This window comes from Oncorhynchus nerka, linkage group LG10 (assembly GCF_034236695.1).
Source record: "Oncorhynchus nerka isolate Pitt River linkage group LG10, Oner_Uvic_2.0, whole genome shotgun sequence".
Lineage (NCBI taxonomy): Eukaryota > Metazoa > Chordata > Actinopteri > Salmoniformes > Salmonidae > Oncorhynchus > Oncorhynchus nerka.
In genome coordinates, this window is record NC_088405.1 from 24226876 (window position 1) to 24250702 (window position 23827).

General features: G+C 43.8%; 1 protein-coding gene across 1 annotated transcript in view; it reads left to right on the forward strand.

The window, feature by feature from the left end:
• Window positions 1-711: 711 nt before the first annotated feature.
• The window catches only part of LOC115135038 (ankyrin-3-like), a 164027-nt gene continuing 140911 nt past the window's right edge, over window positions 712-23827 (forward strand). Inside the window, exon 1 of the mRNA XM_065023142.1 lies at window positions 712-1406. Coding sequence (XP_064879214.1) covers window positions 1341-1406 — 66 coding nt within the window. The 5' untranslated portion in view covers window positions 712-1340. The remainder of the gene's footprint in view (window positions 1407-23827) is intronic.

The following is a 23827-nucleotide window of genomic DNA, read 5'->3' on the forward strand; positions in this document are numbered from 1 at the left end:
CTCCTTTTCTCTCTCACTCTGTCACTTTCACTCTCCTCTGAGCCTGTGTATTTTTCTCCCTACCTTTTCTCTCTCACTCTGTCACTCTCACTCTCCTCTGAGCCTGTGTATTTTTCTCCCTACCTTTTCTCTCATCACGCTCTTTATTTCTCTGTTACCTGGGACTTTGTTTTCTCCTTTCTCTCCGTTTCTCCTGTCTTATTAGATGTTTAACTGCTCAAATATGGCCTTCTTGAGGTTAAGAGGGTGCGGCCCCTCTTTCTTTCTCTTTCACTCTCTCTCTGTCTCTCCCTCTCTCTCAAGATGTTTTGTTATATGAACATTGCCTCCTGTTGTGGTCTGAGAGAGGGTGGGCTGTCTCTCTCTCCAGTGCTCTCCTCAGTAAGCTGATCCTGCTGGCACAGGGTGTGGGGAGACTTCCTTTTCTGGAAGGACCTGATGCGTCATGTTAATGATCCGCTTCTCACTCCTCTCTCCCCAGCCTGCCAAAGGAGCAGGGTTCTCATTTGATATCGCAGCCCCGTCTGGGAACAACATAAGCAGCCTCTTACCGCTCAGGAAGCACTCAACGCTGGAGTCAACCGTCCACTGATCATTTGGCTCTCTGTGTTCTCTGTCTAGCTTTGTTTAGCTCTCTTTCCTCTCTCTCTCTCTCTCTCTCTCTCTCTCTCTCTCTCTCTCTCTCTCTCTCTCTGTAACTGTGTGGATCACGCCCCCACTTCTCTCTCTCTTGCGTGAGCTCTCTGTCTCTCACTAACTCCCTCACTCCCTCACCCATCTCTCTCTCTCTCTCCCTCTCTCTCTCTCTCCCTTTCTCTCTCTCACTCTCCCTCACCCTCCATCAGTTTCTCCATCAGCTTCAGTCAGACTAGAAGGGAGTTGGAGGCTACTGGGTCTACTGTCAGATAGGCAGCACTAGATCCAACAACCCACAGGATTATTTACCTTTAAAGGAATATACTATTTTCCTTGATTCTACCTCTTGCCTTTCTGTCTTCCTTCATCAACATCCACATCCTACTCTTACTCTTCTTCCTCCCCCTCGTCCTCCTCCTGCCTTTCTTTCTCCTGCTTCCACACCCTGCCTCTGAGTGTGTTGGAGAGAGGCACCGTTCGCGCGGCAAAGCGGTTCGAGTGGACCTCAGTGTGAGTGTGAGTGTGTGAGTGTATGTGTGTGTGTGAGCCTCTCCAGTCCACTCTCTCTCGCTCAGTGGAACAGCCCTTTTTAAATGGACTTTTATATTGGTTTGAGACTTTATCACCATTGAAAGCAACACCACTGCCGAAGCACTACTGTACATGTTGGAATAAAAACAGATCAGAAAATCTTTAGTCCCAAGATGAGTGAGGAAGCTAAAGATAAAACCACTGGCAAACCAGCGCATCGTAAGAAGAAAGGCAAAAAGGTATGTAAAGGAACCAGCTTTTGGCTGTCTTTGTAAAAGCTGTGAAATGTGTTTGCATGCAGTGGTTGGTTTACACAAATGACTCCTGCTAGTTGTTTGTCTGGGATTTTAGAGTAAGTTTAAAGAGATCAAAGTGGTACGTTTCATAAAAAAACAAGCCTCAAGTAGGATGGTGTGTGTGTCTTCACGCGTGTTCCTGCACGTTAACTTTGGTTAGACATTTGGAGAATGGAAAAATACTTTTGTTTGTTTCTTGTTTCTTCAATGCAGAGATCATAAAATGTTAATAAATACATAGACGTATTCAACAACAGAATATATTGTACAAAGCAGTTCTGCATATAATTGTTTTTGTGTGTGTGTGTGTGTGTGTTTGTTGTAGTGTGTATTTGACTCACCAGGAATGCAAAGCCATCATGAAAGGTCTGACTCACAAATCACTCATTGTGACCACTGGTTGCTCTGGTATTTCCAGTGCACCTGATGATCTAAAGCAGCCTCATTATTACCTAAGCAGCCACTGTAAGGATGAAGGGGTAGGGACAGCCTCAGGGTTTGGGTGGAGGGAAGAATCCGTTGTTGTTTCTCTTCAACGTCGTCAATGTGAGTCCACTGCTGTACTTCTGACACTGTCCTTCTGTCCCCAGAGGCCGTGATCAAGCCTTTGGATTAAAGGTGTTCTTAGGCACAGCACAGTGTTTCTGTCATGAAAGACAATATGTTTTTGCGAGTGTGTGTGTATGTGTGTTTGTAAGCAGTACTAAGTTCTGTTGTGCTGTGCTTCTGGGGCTTTGTTGTTTTGTCAATGGGGTAAGCCCATGATAAATAGGATGCAGCAGGTTCCACTGATCCCTACAGGGCAGGACAGAGACAGAGATCCCTACAGAGCAGGACAGAGAGGAGGCCTTGGCCCGGGGCCGGAGGCAGGGGACTGGAGACCAGGATAGGGGAAAGGCTAGAGGATTAGGGAAGCTTTGAGGGTATGGCTTTGAACAGGGGAGGGTTATCAGGTTGGGGTAATTGTTTTGGTATGAATCTTTTGGCAGGGCCATGGCTGATACTGGGATGAAGTAAGTTCCTTTGTTGCCCCCCAATATCCCTTAGTGTGTGATGTGAGAACTGATATCACTCTGCTTTGGTTTAATCATACATCAAATTGTTGTTTTTGTCCCCAAAATACATGCAGCCACATGGGAACAAAATTCGGCTGGCATTCTTCTTGCTCCCTCTAGGATGCACATATCAATTGCAGACACACACACACACACACACACACACACACACACACACACACACACACACACACACACACACACACACACACAGAAATCAATGGCCACAGCTCAAAGGGTTTCTAAAGCACAGAAAGTGAAAGAGCTGGTTACACAACTGAATCACAGGAAAACTCTAACCTCTCCCTTTTGAATTTCATAAATGTACCACAAAACTTTCAAAAAAGAACAGATGGCTTGTCTGCCTAAATTCCTCTGGCCAGGTATTTGATTTGTTTCATATAAGCAGTGATGTAATGTGTAGTAATCATCACAGGAAATACTGCCCTCACAGGAAAAACACATGATTTAGTTCCGTTTTTATTGTTATTGTTTAGTTTCTTATCCTCTTATGTTTGTTGTGTACTAAATATAAAAAAACTATGAAAATAAAAACTTTCATGAGTTTTTTTTCCTGTGAAGCATATTGCGTTGCATTCCATTTCTGAAATGTGCCGTATAAATAAAGCTTGATTTGATTTGATCACATGAAAACATGTGTTTTTGGAACACTTCACATGTGAAATTCATGTGGTTTTGCAACACTCCACATGTGAAATTCATGTGGTTTTGGAACACACCACATGTGAAATTCATTAGGTTTTTCTGTAAGTGTGGTGTTCTATGGCAAGGAAATCCCTTTACCTCTTGCCAACTATGCATGTCAGTCGTGCTTTGGAGACACGAGCACCTCCCTTATAGCTAGGTTGGCGTCTCTATTCAGCTACTGCATTCCACTCATTGCCACTCCTGTCATTTGCCAAAGAGACTGAGATTGCCGAAAGGTCAGCCTCTTTGGCAAATGAAAGGAGTGGCAAGGAGTGGAATGTTAGCTAAAACTGTTACCCAGACTCAGTGGCGACCAGTCATTCGGAGCATTGCACTGCGTTTGGCTCAGTGTTCTGTCACTCATGGGGACACTACATCACCACCAAGTCTAAGGGTAGAGCTCGAAAATTCTAGTCCCTTGGGTCCCTTTTGCGATTTCCAACTTGTTGTGTAATGTTTATGTCCAATGGCCAATGAGCACCGATACGTTTTATCTATAATTTCTCTTCATTATTTATCTTTATATGAAAAGGATTAAAAATTATTTGCCAGTAGATTGTCGACTTGATTCATGATGATGACTGCTAGCTAAGATTTAGGAAGTATGATGTTGACATGGTCAGTCCAATCAAAGCTACTGTACATAACATGATTTGACGTCATTTTATCTGTGGACAATGATCTTGAGCCTTCTTGGATAGAAGGCTCAAGGCCCATGTTCTGAATTCTGTCGCTGTACATTTTAAAAGTGTAATATTGACTGTGTCTGTCCTAGCTCGCTCATTAATGTCTTAATCGAAATTACGGATGGCCTCTTATCTGCTTGTCATCCCCTTATGTCATAGTTTGTACGTCTCAATTGTCATTAGAAGCCACATTTGTTTAAGCAAGTCAGCCATATCAGCTATGTTTTTTTAAAAGGCAGTAAATTAGGCTGAATGAACAGACAAGGCTTCGCTGATAGCCAACTGTAGAAGCGGTAAGATGTTGGGACTGCTGTTGGGACAGCTTTATGTAGGCCGTTTGTGGACACTGTTTGTTACTGTTAAAGTGCAATTCATGTATTTTTTGTGTTGTGTAGTGGCTTTGCTGGCATGCATCCCACTTTTCTTTTTTGCCCCACCAAGATATAAGATGCTAAAATCGCCACTGCCCAGACTACCTCCCCTACTGCATCTAACCAGACCCGTCACTCCAAATCAGTGGAGGCTGCTGAGGGGAGGATGGCTCATAATAATGGCTGAAACGGAGGAAATGGAATGGCATCAATCACATGGAAATTGTATGTTTGATGTATTTGATACCATTTTACTCATTCCGCTCTAGCCATTAGCACAAGCCCATCCTCCCCAATTAACGTCCCACCAACCTCCTGTGCTCCCAATGTATTCTATGGTACAAGCAAACATCCAGTAGAGCATTGATAACATCAGGACCTAAATCTAGAACATTGTCAACATTAGTCACCTCACACCTCAGGATCCACAAATAGGCTCTACCATTGGGAGGATAATCAGTACAACTACTGGTGAACGATCTCTGATGAGGGCATGATACTGAGAATACCTTCTCTACCATATGCATACAAATGTATTCCTGTGATGGAATGTTAAAGTGTGTGTGAGCAGCAGATAAGCATGCCAGATGTGTTAATGATTGTAGCCATGGCAACTACTGTTCAGAGAGCGAGGGATGTAGAGGGCGAGAGTGAGTAGAGGGAGAGTGAGCAGAGGGGGCCGGTGTTCTAGTCAACCCTGTAGCGATCAGGCCAAATATATATTTCATGAGACTCCTGATGGGAAATATTCAAGGATGCAATCAAGTACAGTATATTTTAAACAAAGGCTGCTGACTTTGACGATTATGGAAATGTTATAAATCAAACTGAAATGTAATTTGTGTCTGTGTTTATGTGCAGCTTCAGATCCCAATGCCTGTCATTCAAATTCAAATGATGTAGGATCCTGGAGAGAACTTCAGAATACAGTAAAATAATTTGATTGATAAATGAAGATAACTAATATGATACTCCTCCCTTCTTCAGCATCTAGTTAGCATTTATTCAAAGTATATTCAATGTATTTCTTCATGTAAATATACTGTACATAGGTGAAGGATGTACATACAGCTGTGGGTTTGCTCCAGACACAGCTCCTATCATTGGAGGACAGTGGGGATATCCACTGTCACCTCACATTGCAAGAGGGGACAGCAGGTAATCTGTCTGTCTCCGTTGTCATGGCAATGACCCAACTCTGTGATGCTAAACTTCTGCAACTCAGTACTAGAAAGGTGTTCCTAATGCTTGGTATACTCAGTGTATAATAATAATATAATAATAATATAATAATATATGCCATTTAGCAGACGCTTTTATTCAAAGCGACTAACAATCATGCTGTATGGTTGGTTATTGTCTGACTTTGACAAAGGCAGTGACACTTGGAAATATGGTTATCTATGTGAGACAAAATTACGTTATTTTGTAAGGTCAAAGGTGAGGCATTGGTTTATTTAGGAAGGACAAATATGATGTAGGGGACTGGAATTACTCTGTAGAGTTTTGCCATTTCTTTCTTCCATCTTTTGTTTTAAATGATGGCCCAATGCCTTGCTCCGTGGCAACGGGACTGATAGTGCAGTGCTCTGGTATTTGTCTTAGTGAAATAACTCTGACAGTGACTAAGAGCCCTGTGTTTAGAAGATTGGTGATATAATCCCATATCAGAGCATTGTCGATAACAACACAGTCTTTCTGAAAGTGCTGACAGAATTCTCCCATGCAATACGTTGAAGTACCAGTCTGTGTTTTTTCTTCTAGATTAAGTTAATGGATCTGGCACAGAGTGTATCCTTAAGCAGAATAGGTTTACGCTTTAGATTACAAAGTATATCAAGAGGAGCAGGATGTGTGTGTGTGTATGTGTGTGTAAGAGAGAGACAGAGAGAAAGACAAGACAAGAAGAGAGAGTAGCCCAGACCAATGAGAATAGAAGAAACAAAGTGGGGGGGGGGTGGGGGGGGGCGCACTGTGACATACTGATGTATCAAATTAATATTTGGAGATTTTTTTAATGTGTAATGTTAGTAATGTTGTGGGAAAACATTGTTGGTGTCTGTGAGAGATTTTCCTTTTCCTTCTCCTACGTCACCCCTCCACCTCACATTTTTGAAGCTCATGGGTGTGGCATGATAATCATACACCACCGTCCTTAAACGTGTGCACGCAGACACACACACACACATCTTCTTCTGGGATCTTCCTTGTGCTCCTCCAGGCAGATGGGCCCCAGCACAGCTGCATGCCCTGGGGAGAGGGCAGAGGGATCAACCTGTCAGCCAGTCAGAAGAAAATCAGACACAAATGAACTGTATCCGTCTCCCACAGCGAGAGAACGAGAAGGAAGGCAGAGCATGGAGAGAGACAGAGATAGACAGACATAACGCACATTATATGGAGAGAGGGAGAGAGAGAGAGAGAGAAAGAGAGAGAGAGGAGGACAGCAAGATCATACGAGAGAGTGAAATAGAGTGAGAGAAAGAGAGCATAGAGCGAGAGAGAGAGAGAGAGAGAGAGTATTTATACAGCAGCAAACTGGCACTAAATCATCGTCACGGTGTGTGGGTCTGTTGCCATGGTTGTGGAAGCGTTTCTCTGAAGCGAGGTAGGGGGAGTTAAATAAATCAACATTAGCCTGACCCCCACCCAATGGCATTAGTGCCATTTTCCGCTGGTGATGTAAACCAATTCTAGAGCAGCAGGATGGCTCTTTCCTTCTCCTGCACCCCAGGCCTTTAGGGCAGGAAGTGAACATGAGGCGCCGTCGCTGGTAGCTCTAGAAACCAAACCCCTGGACCAGAAATATGATTATTGTCACACACAAACATACACATATGCACAGAGACACATATCAGACACTCTTGGAAAAAAGGGTTGCAAAAGGGTTCTTTGGATGTCCCCATATGAGAACACTTTTTGATTCCATGTAGAACCTTTTTTGGTTCCAGGTATAACTATTTTGGGTTCCATCTAGAACCCTCTGTGGAAAGGGTTCTACATGTAACCCAAAAGAGTTCTACCTGGAACCAAAAAGGGTTATTCAGAGGGTTATCCTATGGGGATTGTTTTGGTTCTAGATGGCACCTTTTTTTCTAAGAGTGTAGGTATCCAAGCACATACAATATCAGATATAATGAACCAGGAATTCCAGGAACAGGTGTCTTCCACCCACAACAGTCCACCTTTTTAACCTGGTCTCTGTTCTCTTCTCCATCAGTGTAGAACAATTCTGAGAAAATGTCACCCTTTTGTAAGTTTCATGGTCAGCACCTGAGAGAGTGAGTGTACCAGCTTGTACTCAGCTCAATAGAAACCAGTGTCTTTCTGTTCCTCTCTTTGTGCATGGTCACAAATGAATGCCGTGTCAAGGTATCCCCTGAAATGTTGCTGAATGCTTTCCAAATCCGAGTGCCACAAGGCAACTGAAAGGCCCACATTTCAACCTGTTCTGGCTCAGGCTTTGATGTCTTTGAGCCTATTCCAGAAAGCTCTTTACAGATGTAGGATCTTAATTTGAACCAGTTTGCTACAGCAGGAAAATAATCCTACAGCAACAGGAAATAGGAACTATTGTGTGGATAATAATGAACGGATATTTTTGTAGGGGTTGATACATTTTTTGTAAGGGATAATCGAGTGTGAAATTACAAACTTCAGAAGCCTTTAAAAACCTCAAACCAGGAAAGTTCTGGGTGATCAAATTAAGATCCTATATCTGTATGTGGTCCTTTGGCAGAGTTGCTGAACCTCTGGCATTGCCTCCGTAAGATCATTCTACAAAAATGTCTTCATGTTCAATGTCTTGCTTCTTGCTCACTCCGCCTGCCACCTCATCGACTCCAAAGAACTGTCAGTCCTGGTCTGAGTCACCAGGACGCAAAAACCCTTTTATCAAGTCTGAGATCTTCTTTAAGCTCTCCTGAGTGTCACCATGGCAACTGTAAAAGCTATTGAAAAGAATATACTGAGCTCTACCAAAAGTCATTTATTAAACGCTGTACATTGACAGTGAATAATTTCAGCTTCAGTATAATTTAGCAGGGAGCAATGTATGTCATGATATTAGTCAACCTATGCTTTTTTTTAAATAATTGCTTCCAACACTCTATGCCCCCCTCCTTTGGGGAAGAGCACATTTGGTTAATACAGGAGTAATATAGGAATGTAGCTATAATCTCGCAACTCTTCCCTGGGGGAAGCTCTTTGCCGACTAGGCCAAGGCAGACAGGTCCCTTCGCTCCGTCCTCAGGTTGAAGGATGGCTGTAATCCCGGTGGATCCCCAACCCACTCCAGAACATCACGTCACGTCTCTGCTTGGAGCCACAGCGTTTTTCCCAGGCTCTCTGGTGTCGGCGTAGGAACCCGATAGGCTGCTCCTGAGACAGGAGGCTGGGGGTGGAGAATGTGGTCTGGAAGAGCATTTAAATGTCCCAGCGCTCCCGAGGGACGTAGATCTGGGGGTGACAGCGATGTAACATGACCCCACAGGGAATAACATCACCTGGGACAGCCAGCTCCCACACAGTGAGGGAGAGAGATATGGTGGAGGAAGGAAAGTAGGGACAGAAAGAGAGAGAGACAAGCATACAGACAGAGAGAGAGACAAGCATACAGACAGAGAGAGAGACAAGCCTACAGACAGACAGAGAGAGACAAGCATACAGACAGAGAGAGAGCGAGAGAGAGCGGGGGGGGGATAGGGAGAGAGAGAGAGACAAGCATACAGACAGAGAGAGAGACAAGCATACAGACAGAGAGAGAGACAAGCATACAGACAGAGAGAGAGACAAGCATACAGACAGAGAGAGAGCGAGGGGGGGATAGGGAGAGAGAGAGAGAGAGAGAGACAAGCATACAGACAGAGAGAGAGACAAGCATACAGACAGAGAGAGAGCGAGAGAGAGCAGGGGGGGGGGATTGGGAGAGAGAGAGAACATCTTAAGCAGAGAGGGATGTCAGCATATAGAGAGAAAGGAAGCCGTGAGAGAATGTGAGTTCAGAAGTTGAATTGGAAAGGGGAAAGATAGTGAGAGGTCGATACTCACACCTAAAAAAAAACTCCTCAGTCATGCGATTCAAATTCCCATAGGATTTTATACAGAGCAATGACATGACCAGCTAATGACACAGTAATGTCACAATATTCATAGTGTTATTATTGCAGACTGGCAGTAGTGATGCTGTTATGATATTTTTAGCTCTCTGAAAACTGAGTAGAACAGGAGAGGAGGTGCCCCTTGTCATAATTTATGGTGTAGTCTAAGTGACCGTTTTGAAGAGCCATACTGAGCCTTCACTGATTCAGCTACTTTACCCAACACTGTGTTTGGCCTGGGTTCACAGACACACACACTCACTCATGCATTACAATTATCTTCACCTCACTATTCATAATATAATGTGTGTGTGTGTGTGTCTGTGTGTGTCTGTGTGTGTCTGTGTCTTTAATATTCTTTAAAAGGAAATGGATATTCGATTGGCAGATCCAAAAGTTCACTTACATAGCTAATAGAGGAATGAGAAACAGGATGAGAGAGAAAGTGAGTTCTCTGGTAAGCAGAGATGGTGGAGAAATGAAATGAGAAATCAGAGTGATAGGTTCAGGGTTAGGGTGAACACAGTGAGCTACATCCACTCTATGCTGACATGCTTTTAGCATATAGATGTGATTCATCAGATTTTCCTTTGAGCCTGGGATAGTCCATTCCCCCACCATAGGCTTTAATGAGGAACCCAGAGGCGGTTTGTTCTGTTCTGTCATTACTTCCCTCTTTTCACAGCAACAAATTTGAGATTGTATTGCTTCTGTAAGAGTGCTTTGCAAAAAACTTACCATTACAAATCTGTTTTTAACAATAGAAACATGCAATACTGAATTAAAGGCTCAATCACAGAATAGATCACTGAGTACTTCTCCTTCAGTTTATTTTATAAGCCTGTTTTGTGTGACATAGCAGCCTTTTTGAAGAGGAGTAGTCGAGGTTGGAAGGGGGTAGTCTCAGTCAGAGGGGGTGTGAAATTACTGCAGGGATAGAAGGCTAGGCCAGGGAGGGCTTTGGGGGGTTTGTAGAGGGCTAGTTTGGTAGTTCGTTGTTGTTGTCAGTGACACATTTCTGGAGCCTGTGGTCAATAGGAGTGTGGAGTGTAACAACCTCCCACCAAGACTGTGTGAGACTGTTAACGAGAAAGCAAATCAACAGTGGGTGTAAATGTATGTGTGTGTGCTTGCATGCACGTGTGCGTGCATGTGGTGTGCCGAGAGCATGTGTACATGCGTGAGTGTTGTATGCGTGTGTTTGTTTGCTTTGAGGACTGTGAGGAGTGTGAGGACTGTGAGGATTGTGAAAACTGTGAGGAATGTGAGGAGTGTGAGGAGTGTGAGGACTGTGAGGAGTGTGAGGACTGTGAGGAGTGTGAGGGTGTGTGCTTCTCTATTTATATGTGTGTGTGTGTCAGAGAGACAGGCATCAAAAGCAAGAGGCCCCTTTTCTAGGTACAAAGAGCACACCATAGATCTATCCTACTTAACAAATATGGATGCATGTTGCATGTTGGCGTCTTCTGTCAGTGTTCACTACGTCTGTGATCTTACAGACTCATAGATACAGTTTCATCTCTGGGTGGAGAGGCCCGCCCATTACCCTACATATAGAACAGGCCAGGGTGCCGGCAGGAAGGCATTAGCCCGGCCAATCCCTCAGCCAGACACTAATTGAAGACAGAGAGTCAAGCTGAAGCCAGAGCAACCAGAGCAGCCATCGTAGCTTGTTGCACCAAATGTCTTGAGTTGTGCCTCACACACACATACAGTGAAAATGAATTCTCTCTGACACTTAAAGGGATACTTTGGGATTTTGGCAATGAGGCCCTTCATCTTCTTCCCCAGAGTCAGATTAAGTGATTTATGCAATGTTTTGTCTGTGGGTCCAGTATGAAGTAAGTTGCTAACAATTGCTAGCACAATTTCAAACTAGCGTTAAAGCAATGAGTGGAAGTCTATGGGTATCTGTAGCACAATGATTGGAGCTCTATGGGTATCTGTAGCACAATGACTGGAGGTCTATGGGTATCTGCTAGCACGGTTGCAGATACCCATAGACTTTCACTCATTGCGCTAATGCTAGTTTGCAATTGTGCTAGCACTAGTTAGCAACTTCCTTCAAACTGCATGCAGAGACATACAAAATCTGACTCTGGATAAGTAGATAAAGGGTCTCATTGACAAAATCCTGAAGTATCCCTTTAATGATATGTGATTAATGCGAGCGGAGAGAACAGGGAGGGAGGGTTGGAGGAAACATCAGAGGGGTCTGAAGATGATATAATGGAGGCCGGGAGGGTAGAGTGGATGGGTGAGAACTGGTGGGGGAGGGAGGCTCTTATCCATTTGTGTCATGAATAAATCTCAGCAGATAGGAGCAGCAGCAAAGCCCAGTTTGGAAGAGAATGGTGGCCTTTTCCCCCTCAGGATACTGATCACTTCTTAGACCGGCAAGGTCAGCTTTGGATGTCATCTCTTATTGGGATTGGGATTTGGGTAGGATAAACTGATCCTGGATCTGCATTAGACAGGTGACCTTTCCCTTAAGGAAGAGGCTATCCCTTTCCACAGGCAGGCCAAAGGGAGATCCTGGTGGTGCCCGTCTATGAACCTGGTAGAGCTCCAGAAGCGCTCCAGATCTGATGGGTGGCTCTCCAGACTCTGGGCAAAGGCGGTTGGTCCATGGGGACAACAAAAAAAGTGAGAGGTGTCAGTGTGGCTGAGTAACAAGTGTAAAAACCTGAGTGGGAACATAGGGAGAGATCTTTGCATTTAGAAGACCTTCTTGTCCAGTGTGATTTACAAAAATAAGTGCATTCAGGGAGGAGACAACCACAACACAAAGCTTAATAATCACCCTCTTCAATATAACACAGAGGAAACACAATGGAAATCTCTGATCTCTGGAATTACCACATCGAAAAGGTGTTACATAAAGCTGTGTGGGAAGATGTGATCAACTCTGAAAGTCAGAGTCCACATGATGAAATACAGTCAGCTAGGAGTACTGCTGTGGAGGCTGGGATTTGACTCTGGGTGTGTGTGTGTGTATCTTTGTGTGTGCACGTGCAAGTACAAAATATAGTTGGATCTCTCCCTCTAGATTCTCCAGACACGAACACTTTACTAGTGGAATTCTACAGGCTCCAAGTCTGAGCACTTAATAACACACTTCCTAGACCAGCAAAGTCAGCACAGCCCAAGATCACTGTCCGGAGGCTGAAACCCCAACAGTGCACAATACAGCCACGACTGTGAGAACCATCTCATACACGCATGCACTCACTCACACACACACACACACACACACACACACACACACACACACACACACACACACACACACACACACACACACACACACACACACACACACACACACACACACACACACACACACACACACACACACACACTATTTCTCTATTACACTACAAACAAGCTTATATTATACCTATTCTATTGAGTCAAGTACTGTATATCTAGACATGTGCAAATAAATCATGTAAAGGAATAATATGGCAGAGAAACCTCTATGTGATATGTTTTGGATATCTTGGTTTAAGAAAATCATTGTAATAATGGGTGGTTTTGTAATCCAAGCCACAGCTGCGATTAGCTGAAAACCACATTGCTATTGATGGGGCTTCGTCCTGTGAATTGGTAATGTAATGAGATGGTACTGATACTGAGACAGCCAGAGAGGAAATTGAGTTAGCATGAATTCTGCTCACTTTAAAATCAGTTTTAAGTTGGGTTTATGCAAAGAACCTAGGCAGATATCATCAGATCTTCAGACAAGGAAATGTGTCCTTTTAGTGGGTGCTTTGTAAAAATGTCTGTCTATTCCATAATGCTATCTGAACTCTTCCATCATCCTCTCAGCCTGTTTGGGAGGGGATATACTCTGGTCTTTCCAGGGATAAAGGAGGAGAGTGGATCCAGCTTCTATAGTGGGGATTTACCTTATTATTCTGCCTATAATGCCAGCTAATTAGAGCTGTCGAGCTGCTGATCATTTGAATTAAGGAACACTGTCTGAAGAGCCGAACAAATGTCAGATTTTCTATAGAGAGATGGTTAGGTCCCAGTTGAGTGTGCTGCTGAGTATCAGGAGATCACGCAAACACTGTTTCACTGTGGATAAAGGCAACCCCAGAATGAGCCTGACAGAACATGTTATGTGATAGAATTAGATTTCTCCAAACAAATTCTTAGAGTTGACTCTTTCAAAGGAAGAAAAAGAGACACGGAAAACAGCTGACGCCTTACGAATATTGTCGAATCTTATCTTAAAACCCTTCTCACCACTTATCTTTGGTCTTTCACTGAATACAGTAAAAACAATCATCTAAACCTATACCCTCATTCACTGTGTGGTGAAATAAGGGGCAGGTTGCTTCACATCTTGTATATAGACCATGTCATAGAAATACAGTATAATTGACGTATTTATATGGACCATGTATCTCTCTGCTCTGAGTAGTGCACTAATGAACCAGCATAGTGTTATGAGTCAGGGTCATGGTAGTTGTAATGTAAGGAATGAAGCTGGATTAGAAGCAAACACTTCATCTATCACCCATCCGAGTGCCTCTGCCCTACTCACATTGACAGATAAAAGACAGGTGGAACATTCAGCGGTTCTCACATGGGTTCTCACTCTCCCTCATCTTCATCCCTCTCGCTGTCTCTCTTGCTCCCTGCATATGTTTCTCTATGGTCCTTTCTCCCTCGATCACTCCATACGTCTCTTGCTTTGTTTACCTTTCTGCTCTATCTGTCAACCTCTTACTTACTGATGACTGGGTGACAGACACTCCAGCCACCCTAGTCATAGACTGTTCTCTCTGCTACCGCATGGCAAGCGGTACTGGAGCGCCAAGTCTAGGTCCAAAAGGCTTCTAAACAGCTTCTACCCCCAAGGCGTAAGACTGCTGAACAGCTAATCAAATGGCTACGCAGACTTTTTTTTACGCTGCTGCTACTCGCTGTTTATTATCTATGCATTGTAACTTACCATTACCTACATGTACATATTACCTCAATTACATCGACTAACCTGTACCCCCACACATTGACTCGGTACTGGTACCTCCTGTACATAGTCTCATTATTGTTATTTTATTGTTGATCTTTAATTTTTTACTTTAGTTTATTTACTGAATATTTTTCTTAATTCTTATTTTTCTTAAAAACTGCACAGTTGGTTAAGGGCTTGTAAGTAAGCATTTCACTGTAAGGTTTACACCTATTGTACTTGGCGCATGTGACAAATAAAATGACATTTTATTTTATTTGAGGCGGGTAGAGATTCTACACACAGTCCTCCCTCTTTGTACACATGTACAGCACACACTGGCACACGTCTGTACATCAAAGCCTTCATTATCCTCTGCCTGCCAACAAGTAGGATCAGTGGCCTAGAGAGTGAGAGAGACAGAGAGAGCAAGAGAGAGAGAGAGAGAGAGAGAGAGAGAGAGAGAGAGAGAGAGAGAGAGCAAGAGAGAGAGAGAGAGAGAGAGAAAGAGAGAGAAAGAAAGAGAGAGAAAGAGAGGTACCCCCCTGAGTGTGTTGATAGCTTTCATAAAGCCTGAGCGGAAGCAATGAACACTTGCTGTTATGTCCGACTCTACATCTATTTCCTCTCCTGGAGACGTGCCACTGAACCCTGCATCTGGAGCATTTCCTGGAAATCTGCTTTAACAAGCTCCCAAGAGTGTGTGAAAGTATGATTGTGTATTTACAAATGTGTGTGCCTGTTTATGTGAGTGTGTATGTGCTGAGAGGGTACACACTGTGTGTGTTAAATGAGCCCTTAATTAAAATGAAGTGAATAGCTTGAGGAGTGATTTGGGTCAGACAGAGAATGGGCTCTCCTGCTGTTGACGAGGGAAGTCTCTCTCTATGACCCAGATAATGATAGTTCAGCTCAAAGCACCAATCAATGTGGGAGTGTCTCATTGCAATGGCATAACCCCATTAACAGCCTGTTTGAGTTGGATAAGTCATCTCTGAACCAACCAACCTCCCCAAATGGCACCTTCTTAATTTCTAACTGAAAGCACATGTCAACTATAACTATACGCATCAGTCTCAACTCTGGAGCAGACAAAAATACCTTAACATAATGTTGAATGTTAATAAGCAACAATGCTCTTTATTTAATCTCTGTGTAGACAGACAGACAGTCATGGCAGAGAAACACAAGCAAATAATCCTTTATCATGCCATCCAGTGTGTCTCTCTGACTGTGTCTCAGTACAGATAATCTTCTAACAGAACTCAAAAGCTGGAAATCTCAGACATGAGTGTAGTTCCAATATCAATGTCTGTCGCTGAAAAATGCCAAACACACTGGAAAAGTCCGTTTGACTAAGAATAAGAACAGACTCTTTAAAACAAATCTGTAATCACAGGAGATTAAAATGACTGGCAGCCGGGCAGATGCATTTCAGATGTTTTTAAATCTGGTAGGTTTAGCTAAGAATGTGTGCCAAATATGTGTGAATGTGTTTTTTGTAGCTCAGTAGCCTGCCATTGAGGTAGTCTACTCTTCTGTCTTCTATTTGCGGCTCTGTGCCTGCGCGCCCCTGTCAGTTGCCTAGGAGACCGCGCCAGGCGCGCTGACCCCTCCAGACCAAAGCAAGCGCACGCAGAACGTCGGTGTAAGCTACAGGTAGCCTAACCTCAAATTGATATGAATTCACAGAGCGACACACGGCGCATGGATTCAAACTGTTTTACTATTTCTCAACATCTCCTTTTAGTAGATAAACAGGTGGGTCAACTGATTTGTTCTATTAATTAATGTATTTTATCCCCCTACTGCCCATTGCTTCATTCATCTGACCCACTGTTGTCTCATGGGTTGCATCCTTTCAGGGTGAAGCTCATTAGTTGATCTCCTAACTAGATTATCTGAGCCTTTGGGTGATTAACTCACTGTAACCCTTATGTCACTTGTTGCTAAAGTGTGCCGAACAGCCTGCTTTTTCCATAATGCCATAGTTGTGTAGGCCTTCCAGGTTAGGTAATTGTTCTGTTTGTAGCCTTGTAGGTCTAACAAACGTTGGTGTTGCTTTTCAGTTCTGATATGTCTGATACTGTTGTAGGGGATGTTAGATTATTGTCTTATCTTTTCAGATTCTATTCCCGAACAGAAATTCTCCCTTTCTGTTGTTAGTTTATCTATAGGCCATACTCAACGGTAGAAGAACCAATGAGATTCCTCTGTGGATCTGTATTTGAATGCTCAACTTTGACCTCTCAGCTTTTCATTTCCCCTCTGGCTGAGTAGCAATGACAGTATGGGGTCAGTGGAGAAGGTGAAGATACAGCCAGGGTGGCTGCGGTTATGGGGATTTAGAGTGATATACGCATCGGTGCCCAAATGTTATCTCAGCGTTGAGGTGGAGATGATGACAGCTTTCATGTGGGGGTGGGAGAATGAGAGGGGGGGGGGGTCTTATCCCCCACCCCCACAAGGACTCCACTGGAGTGACATTTGAAATTTCCATTTATGTGTGACTGAAGTAGCAGCATTTGAAAGGAGTAAGAGAGGGGGATGGCATGAGGAAAGGGAGGGGATGAGGAAGGGTGTTGCTTATGAGGTTCGCCCTGGATCTCATCTCAGCGCTATAAGGCTTGTAGGGAACATTGATAAGTGCCTGCATCTTCTCTCTCTCTGGGATATTGTGTTTCAGAGATGGAGAAGATGATTGCATCTCATTGATGTATGACTTGGTTTAATGTTGTTGCTCTGAAATCCCAGCTAGCACATTTGGATCCTTTGAAGTTGTGGGAACATATGTTTTTCATTTCCCATTCAGGTAGTGACACTATAAGTTTCCTGACCGGTAATAGAATGTTCTCTGAATGTTACTAAAGTTCTTGGTACAATTTGAGAACATTACTTGAAATAGAACCATGAGGTAACCTGTAGGAAACATTATGCTGAAGTACTGAAATTTCCAAATGAAGAACCTTGTTTCTTAACGTTCTCTGAACTATTTGAGAAGATTCCCAATGTCAAACCAGTTGGAGAACGTTCCTAGAACATTACCGTAATTGAAATGAAATGTAACGGTGTTTTGAACTTTTAGGAAACGTTCTTTTTAAGTAATGAAATCAAGAAAATTATAATATTTTGCTAAGTTCCTTAAATGTGCTGAGAATTTTCCAAAGTCAAGCAACTATCCAGGGCTGAGTTTCCCAAAAGCATCGTAGCACTAAGATCATCTTAATTCCATTTAAACTAAATGGACTGGACGAAAGATGATCTTAGCGCTACCATGCTTTTGGGTAACCCAGCCCTATTCCATTCCCAGAAAGTTGTATGCAAAATAAGAAACCGTTATGTGCTAGCTGGGATGCATCGATCACACATTTTTGATCGACTGATGTTTACTTTAGGTCCGTTTTCAGATCCACGTAATGTGAAAACTAAAGTAGAATTGACAGCAATGTGTTTCTTGTAGACCTCAGAGAAGAGGCTATGCTGATTTGCAGTCATTTCTGGGGATCTCATGTCTGGAACTCCTCACTGTGTTTTTCTCGATTAAGGAAGTTGTCTGTGTGGAGATCCATAATTAGTTACCAAAGTGCATGCTGGGAGTTTATCCAATCAGCAGACTCCCTGATTAGGAGTCTTGTTTATCAGTTTTCAATCGTCAAGGAACAGGATAGTCAGGTAACGATTGCTGTTACAATTCATACCACGGTAATTCTAAGCATAGCTGTCCGTGCTGATTGATGCATGATTACTGTACTTGAATCCACAAGTGCATCGCCCTGTATTTCATTAGAATAGACCTCTATGTTGATGCAAGGTCTTGAGGCGAAAAGAAGCCCTGCCTGTTCGATCAGAGGCAGAAAGGCAGTGAAGATTTTAACGCACACACACCGCTGCATGACTTTGCGATACAGCCGGATTAACTTCTCAAAATTGAATTTACATGATTAACTGTTACAATTTATGATATTCTCATTTGTCGTCTATATGAATTATATGGGCAGGAAGAGGCATAATGGATCCGTATCAGCTACAGTTGCATCAATTCAGTTTGTGTGGATTACAGCTGCAACTGGCATTAATTGCATTTTCCCTTCATCTGAGTAGTGTTGATTGACTGACACACACACACACTGATGTTTGTGTGTGTTATAAATATGGCCCTCATCCATGGCTCAGCTCTGCCTCCATGTAGGGCTGTGTAGGACAGGGGCTAGAGTTCATGCGAGGCGTGTCAAGTCCTTGAGTCTGGAGGAGAGGGCACGACATTTATGCCACTTCTTGTCTCTCCTCTTATCTCCGTCTTAGTGTGAATATGAGAAAGAGGGAGTGTGTTAGAATGTTTATCACATAGGGTATGCATAACCTTACCCTTCTTAAACGTTGGGCTTGATTGTAGTGTGTTATGGCAACAAATGCATTTTTTTCAAAGAACCTGTTACAATATTGGAATGCATTTTTGTATGCGATATCATTCATTGGACCCTGTAACCTTATCCCTGTCAACGTAAGAGCTAACGTAGTAGTGGAAAAACTACAGCCAGCCTTGGATGCCCAATGTGTCCTTCTTGCCAATCAGTGAAAACTAAACCTGCATGCCATAGGCTGTCCTATGTGAACAGAAACTAGAGTACCGGCATCTTATGAAGCCTTGGAAGACTTGACATGGCGCTAGTTGGGTTGAAGGTTGCAGGAGTTACTGCCTGGCTGTATTTTAGATTAGTTTGAGTGGTGTCTACCTGCATGTCATCTGCCAAAGACTAACACACAGAGTGATGACTCAATTAAGATCCTCGTTCTCCTACTGCAAATTTGGGGCCAAAGTGAAATCTTTAGGTACTCCCAACTTCTGCTTTCAACTCTTAGTCCAATAACATCACCCCACCCAACACACCCTTAATGGGAGCAGAGCTTTCCTTTATGGAGAGGAGTAAATGTGTGTGTGTGTGTGGTTCAGGAGTTCTCTGTGTCCCTACAGTGCTGCCCAGCTGTTTGCTGATACGCTAATAAGGGACAGGACGGGAGTGGTACTTTAGAGGGGAGGGAGTGCGAGAGGCTCCCCAAGCTCTCAGGACTTGGCACCCCTCTGTGAGCCCATCGTGATGGGAAACTGGACACTCAGGATATTCCACTGGCCACTGGCTTAAGCACGCTTATAAGAGTAATAGGTTTGGTAAGGGTACGCCTGCACTTACACATACGCTCTGACATTTTCACAACCGCACACTCTCACAAACTAGCCTGTCTGCAATCATGCACAAGCACCTGCATAAACATGAGCACATGCTTACACGTACATTTGTCAAATAAGCGTAGGTGCTTACAATTTGAAACACATTCAGACACACACACCATTCTGATCTCGTGACCACACCGTACGAATGAAGTGTCCCATCCACAAGCAAGATGATTGGCACAGAGAAAGCATTACACCAGCAGCAAAAGACATATGGCATTGCAACCCAGTGGTGGGCATATGGCGCTGGTGGCTTTTGCTACACACAGTATGCAGGGAGGAAGGTTCTTGTGTTTGATGAGCATCCAAAACCCAGAACAGCGTGGCTAAAATCGACACGGTTTTACAGTATGTCACGTAGCTACCAACGATAGTTATCAATTCAAAATGAATGCATTTGCACAGCATACATCCTCCCCTTTGCAATAAACTGTGCCCTACAGCTTGACTGTGTCCAAAGGATTGTTTGAGCAACGGTATTCTACTGTATAAATTGATTGTCTGAAATGTTTTTGCTATACTCAAAATAAATATTTTCCAGAAGGTTATTTGCGTAACAGATGTCTTGTTGATTGTTGTGGAACACTAGCTGTATTTCTACATCCACTGGATGGCTGGACTGGACTACGGTCAGTTTTAATATGGATTCCATACAGTGGAGCGGAGGCGGTAATGGATAGATAGACTGGACTACGGTCAGTTTTAATATGGATTCCACACAGTGGAGCGTTGGCGGTAATGGATAGATAGACTGGACTACGGTCAGTTTTAATATGGATTCCACACAGTGGAGCGTTGGCGGTAATGGATAGATAGACTGGACTACGGTCAGTTTTAATATGGATTCCACACAGTGGAGCGTTGGCGGTAATGGATAGATAGACTGGACTACGGTCAGTTTTAATATGGATTCCATACAGTGGAGCGGAGGCGGTAATGGATAGATAGACTGGACTACGGTCAGTTTTAAATATGGATTCCATACAGTGGAGCGGAGGCGGTAATGGATAGATAGACTGGACTACGGTCAGTTTTAATATGGATTCCATACAGTGGAGCGGAGGCGGTAATGGATAGATAGACTGGACTACGGTCAGTTTTAATATGGATTCCATACAGTGGAGCGGAGGCGGTAATGGATAGATAGACTGGACTACGGTCAGTTTTAATATGGATTCCACACAGTGGAGCGTTAGGCGGTAATGGATAGATAGACTGGACTACGGTCAGTTTTAATATGGATTCCACACAGTGGAGCGGAGGCGGTAATGGATAGATAGACTGGACTACGGTCAGTTTTAATATGGATTCCACACAGTGGAGCGGAGGCGGTAATGGATAGATAGACTGGACTACGGTCAGTTTTAATATGGATTCCATACAGTGGAGCGGAGGCGGTAATGGATAGATAGACTGGACTACGGTCAGTTTTAATATGGATTCCACACAGTGGAGCGGAGGCGGTAATGGATAGATAGACTGGACTACGGTCAGTTTTAATATGGATTCCACACAGTGGAGCGGAGGCGGTAATGGATAGATAGACTGGACTACGGTCAGTTTTAATATGGATTCCATACAGTGGAGCGGAGGCGGTAATGGATAGATAGACTGGACTACGGTCAGTTTTAATATGGATTCCACACAGTGGAGCGTTGGCGGTAATGGATAGATAGACTGGACTACGGTCAGTTTTAATATGGATTCCATACAGTGGAGCGGAGGCGGTAATGGATAGATAGACTGGACTACGGTCAGTTTTAATATGGATTCCATACAGTGGAGCGGAGGCGGTAATGGATAGATAGACTGGACTACGGTCAGTTTTAATATGGATTCCACACAGTGGAGCGTTGGCGGTAATGGATAGATAGACTGGACTACGGTCAGTTTTAATATGGATTCCACACAGTGGAGCGGAGGCGGTAATGGATAGATAGACTGGACTACGGTCAGTTTTAATATGGATTCCACACAGTGGAGCGGAGGCGGTAATGGATAGATAGACTGGACTACGGTCAGTTTTAATATGGATTCCATACAGTGGAGCGGAGGCGGTAATGGATAGATAGACTGGACTACGGTCAGTTTTAATATGGATTCCACACAGTGGAGCGGAGGCGGTAATGGATAGATAGACTGGACTACGGTCAGTTTTAATATGGATTCCACACAGTGGAGCGTTGGCGGTAATGGATAGATAGACTGGACTACGGTCAGTTTTAATATGGATTCCACACAGTGGAGCGTTGGCGGTAATGGATAGATAGACTGGACTACGGTCAGTTTTAATATGGATTCCATACAGTGGAGCGGAGGTGGTAATGGATAGATAGACTGGACTACGGTCAGTTTTAAATATGGATTCCATACAGTGGAGCGGAGGCGGTAATGGATAGATAGACTGGACTACGGTCAGTTTTAATATGGATTCCATACAGTGGAGCGGAGGCGGTAATGGATAGATAGACTGGACTACGGTCAGTTTTAATATGGATTCCATACAGTGGAGCGGAGGCGGTAATGGATAGATAGACTGGACTACGGTCAGTTTTAATATGGATTCCACACAGTGGAGCGTTGGCGGTAATGGATAGATAGACTGGACTACGGTCAGTTTTAATATGGATTCCACACAGTGGAGCGGAGGCGGTAATGGATAGATAGACTGGACTACGGTCAGTTTTAATATGGATTCCACACAGTGGAGCGGAGGCGGTAATGGATAGATAGACTGGACTACGGTCAGTTTTAATATGGATTCCATACAGTGGAGCGGAGGCGGTAATGGATAGATAGACTGGACTACGGTCAGTTTTAATATGGATTCCACACAGTGGAGCGGAGGCGGTAATGGATAGATAGACTGGACTACGGTCAGTTTTAATATGGATTCCACACAGTGGAGCGGAGGCGGTAATGGATAGATAGACTGGACTACGGTCAGTTTTAATATGGATTCCATACAGTGGAGCGGAGGCGGTAATGGATAGATAGACTGGACTACGGTCAGTTTTAATATGGATTCCACACAGTGGAGCGTTGGCGGTAATGGATAGATAGACTGGACTACGGTCAGTTTTAATATGGATTCCACACAGTGGAGCGGAGGCGGTAATGGATAGATAGACTGGACTACGGTCAGTTTTAATATGGATTCCACACAGTGGAGCGTTGGCGGTAATGGATAGATAGACTGGACTACGGTCAGTTTTAATATGGATTCCACACAGTGGAGCGGAGGCGGTAATGGATAGATAGACTGGACTACGGTCAGTTTTAATATGGATTCCACACAGTGGAGCGGAGGCGGTAATGGATAGATAGACTGGACTACGGTCAGTTTTAATATGGATTCCATACAGTGGAGCGGAGGCGGTAATGGATAGATAGACTGGACTACGGTCAGTTTTAATATGGATTCCACACAGTGGAGCGGAGGCGGTAATGGATAGATAGACTGGACTACGGTCAGTTTTAATATGGATTCCACACAGTGGAGCGTTGGCGGTAATGGATAGATAGACTGGACTACGGTCAGTTTTAATATGGATTCCACACAGTGGAGCGTTGGCGGTAATGGATAGATAGACTGGACTACGGTCAGTTTTAATATGGATTCCATACAGTGGAGCGGAGGCGGTAATGGATAGATAGACTGGACTACGGTCAGTTTTAAATATGGATTCCATACAGTGGAGCGGAGGCGGTAATGGATAGATAGACTGGACTACGGTCAGTTTTAATATGGATTCCATACAGTGGAGCGGAGGCGGTAATGGATAGATAGACTGGACTACGGTCAGTTTTAATATGGATTCCATACAGTGGAGCGGAGGCGGTAATGGATAGATAGACTGGACTACGGTCAGTTTTAATATGGATTCCACACAGTGGAGCGTTGGCGGTAATGGATAGATAGACTGGACTACGGTCAGTTTTAATATGGATTCCACACAGTGGAGCGGAGGCGGTAATGGATAGATAGACTGGACTACGGTCAGTTTTAATATGGATTCCACACAGTGGAGCGGAGGCGGTAATGGATAGATAGACTGGACTACGGTCAGTTTTAATATGGATTCCATACAGTGGAGCGGAGGCGGTAATGGATAGATAGACTGGACTACGGTCAGTTTTAATATGGATTCCACACAGTGGAGCGGAGGCGGTAATGGATAGATAGACTGGACTACGGTCAGTTTTAATATGGATTCCACACAGTGGAGCGGAGGCGGTAATGGATAGA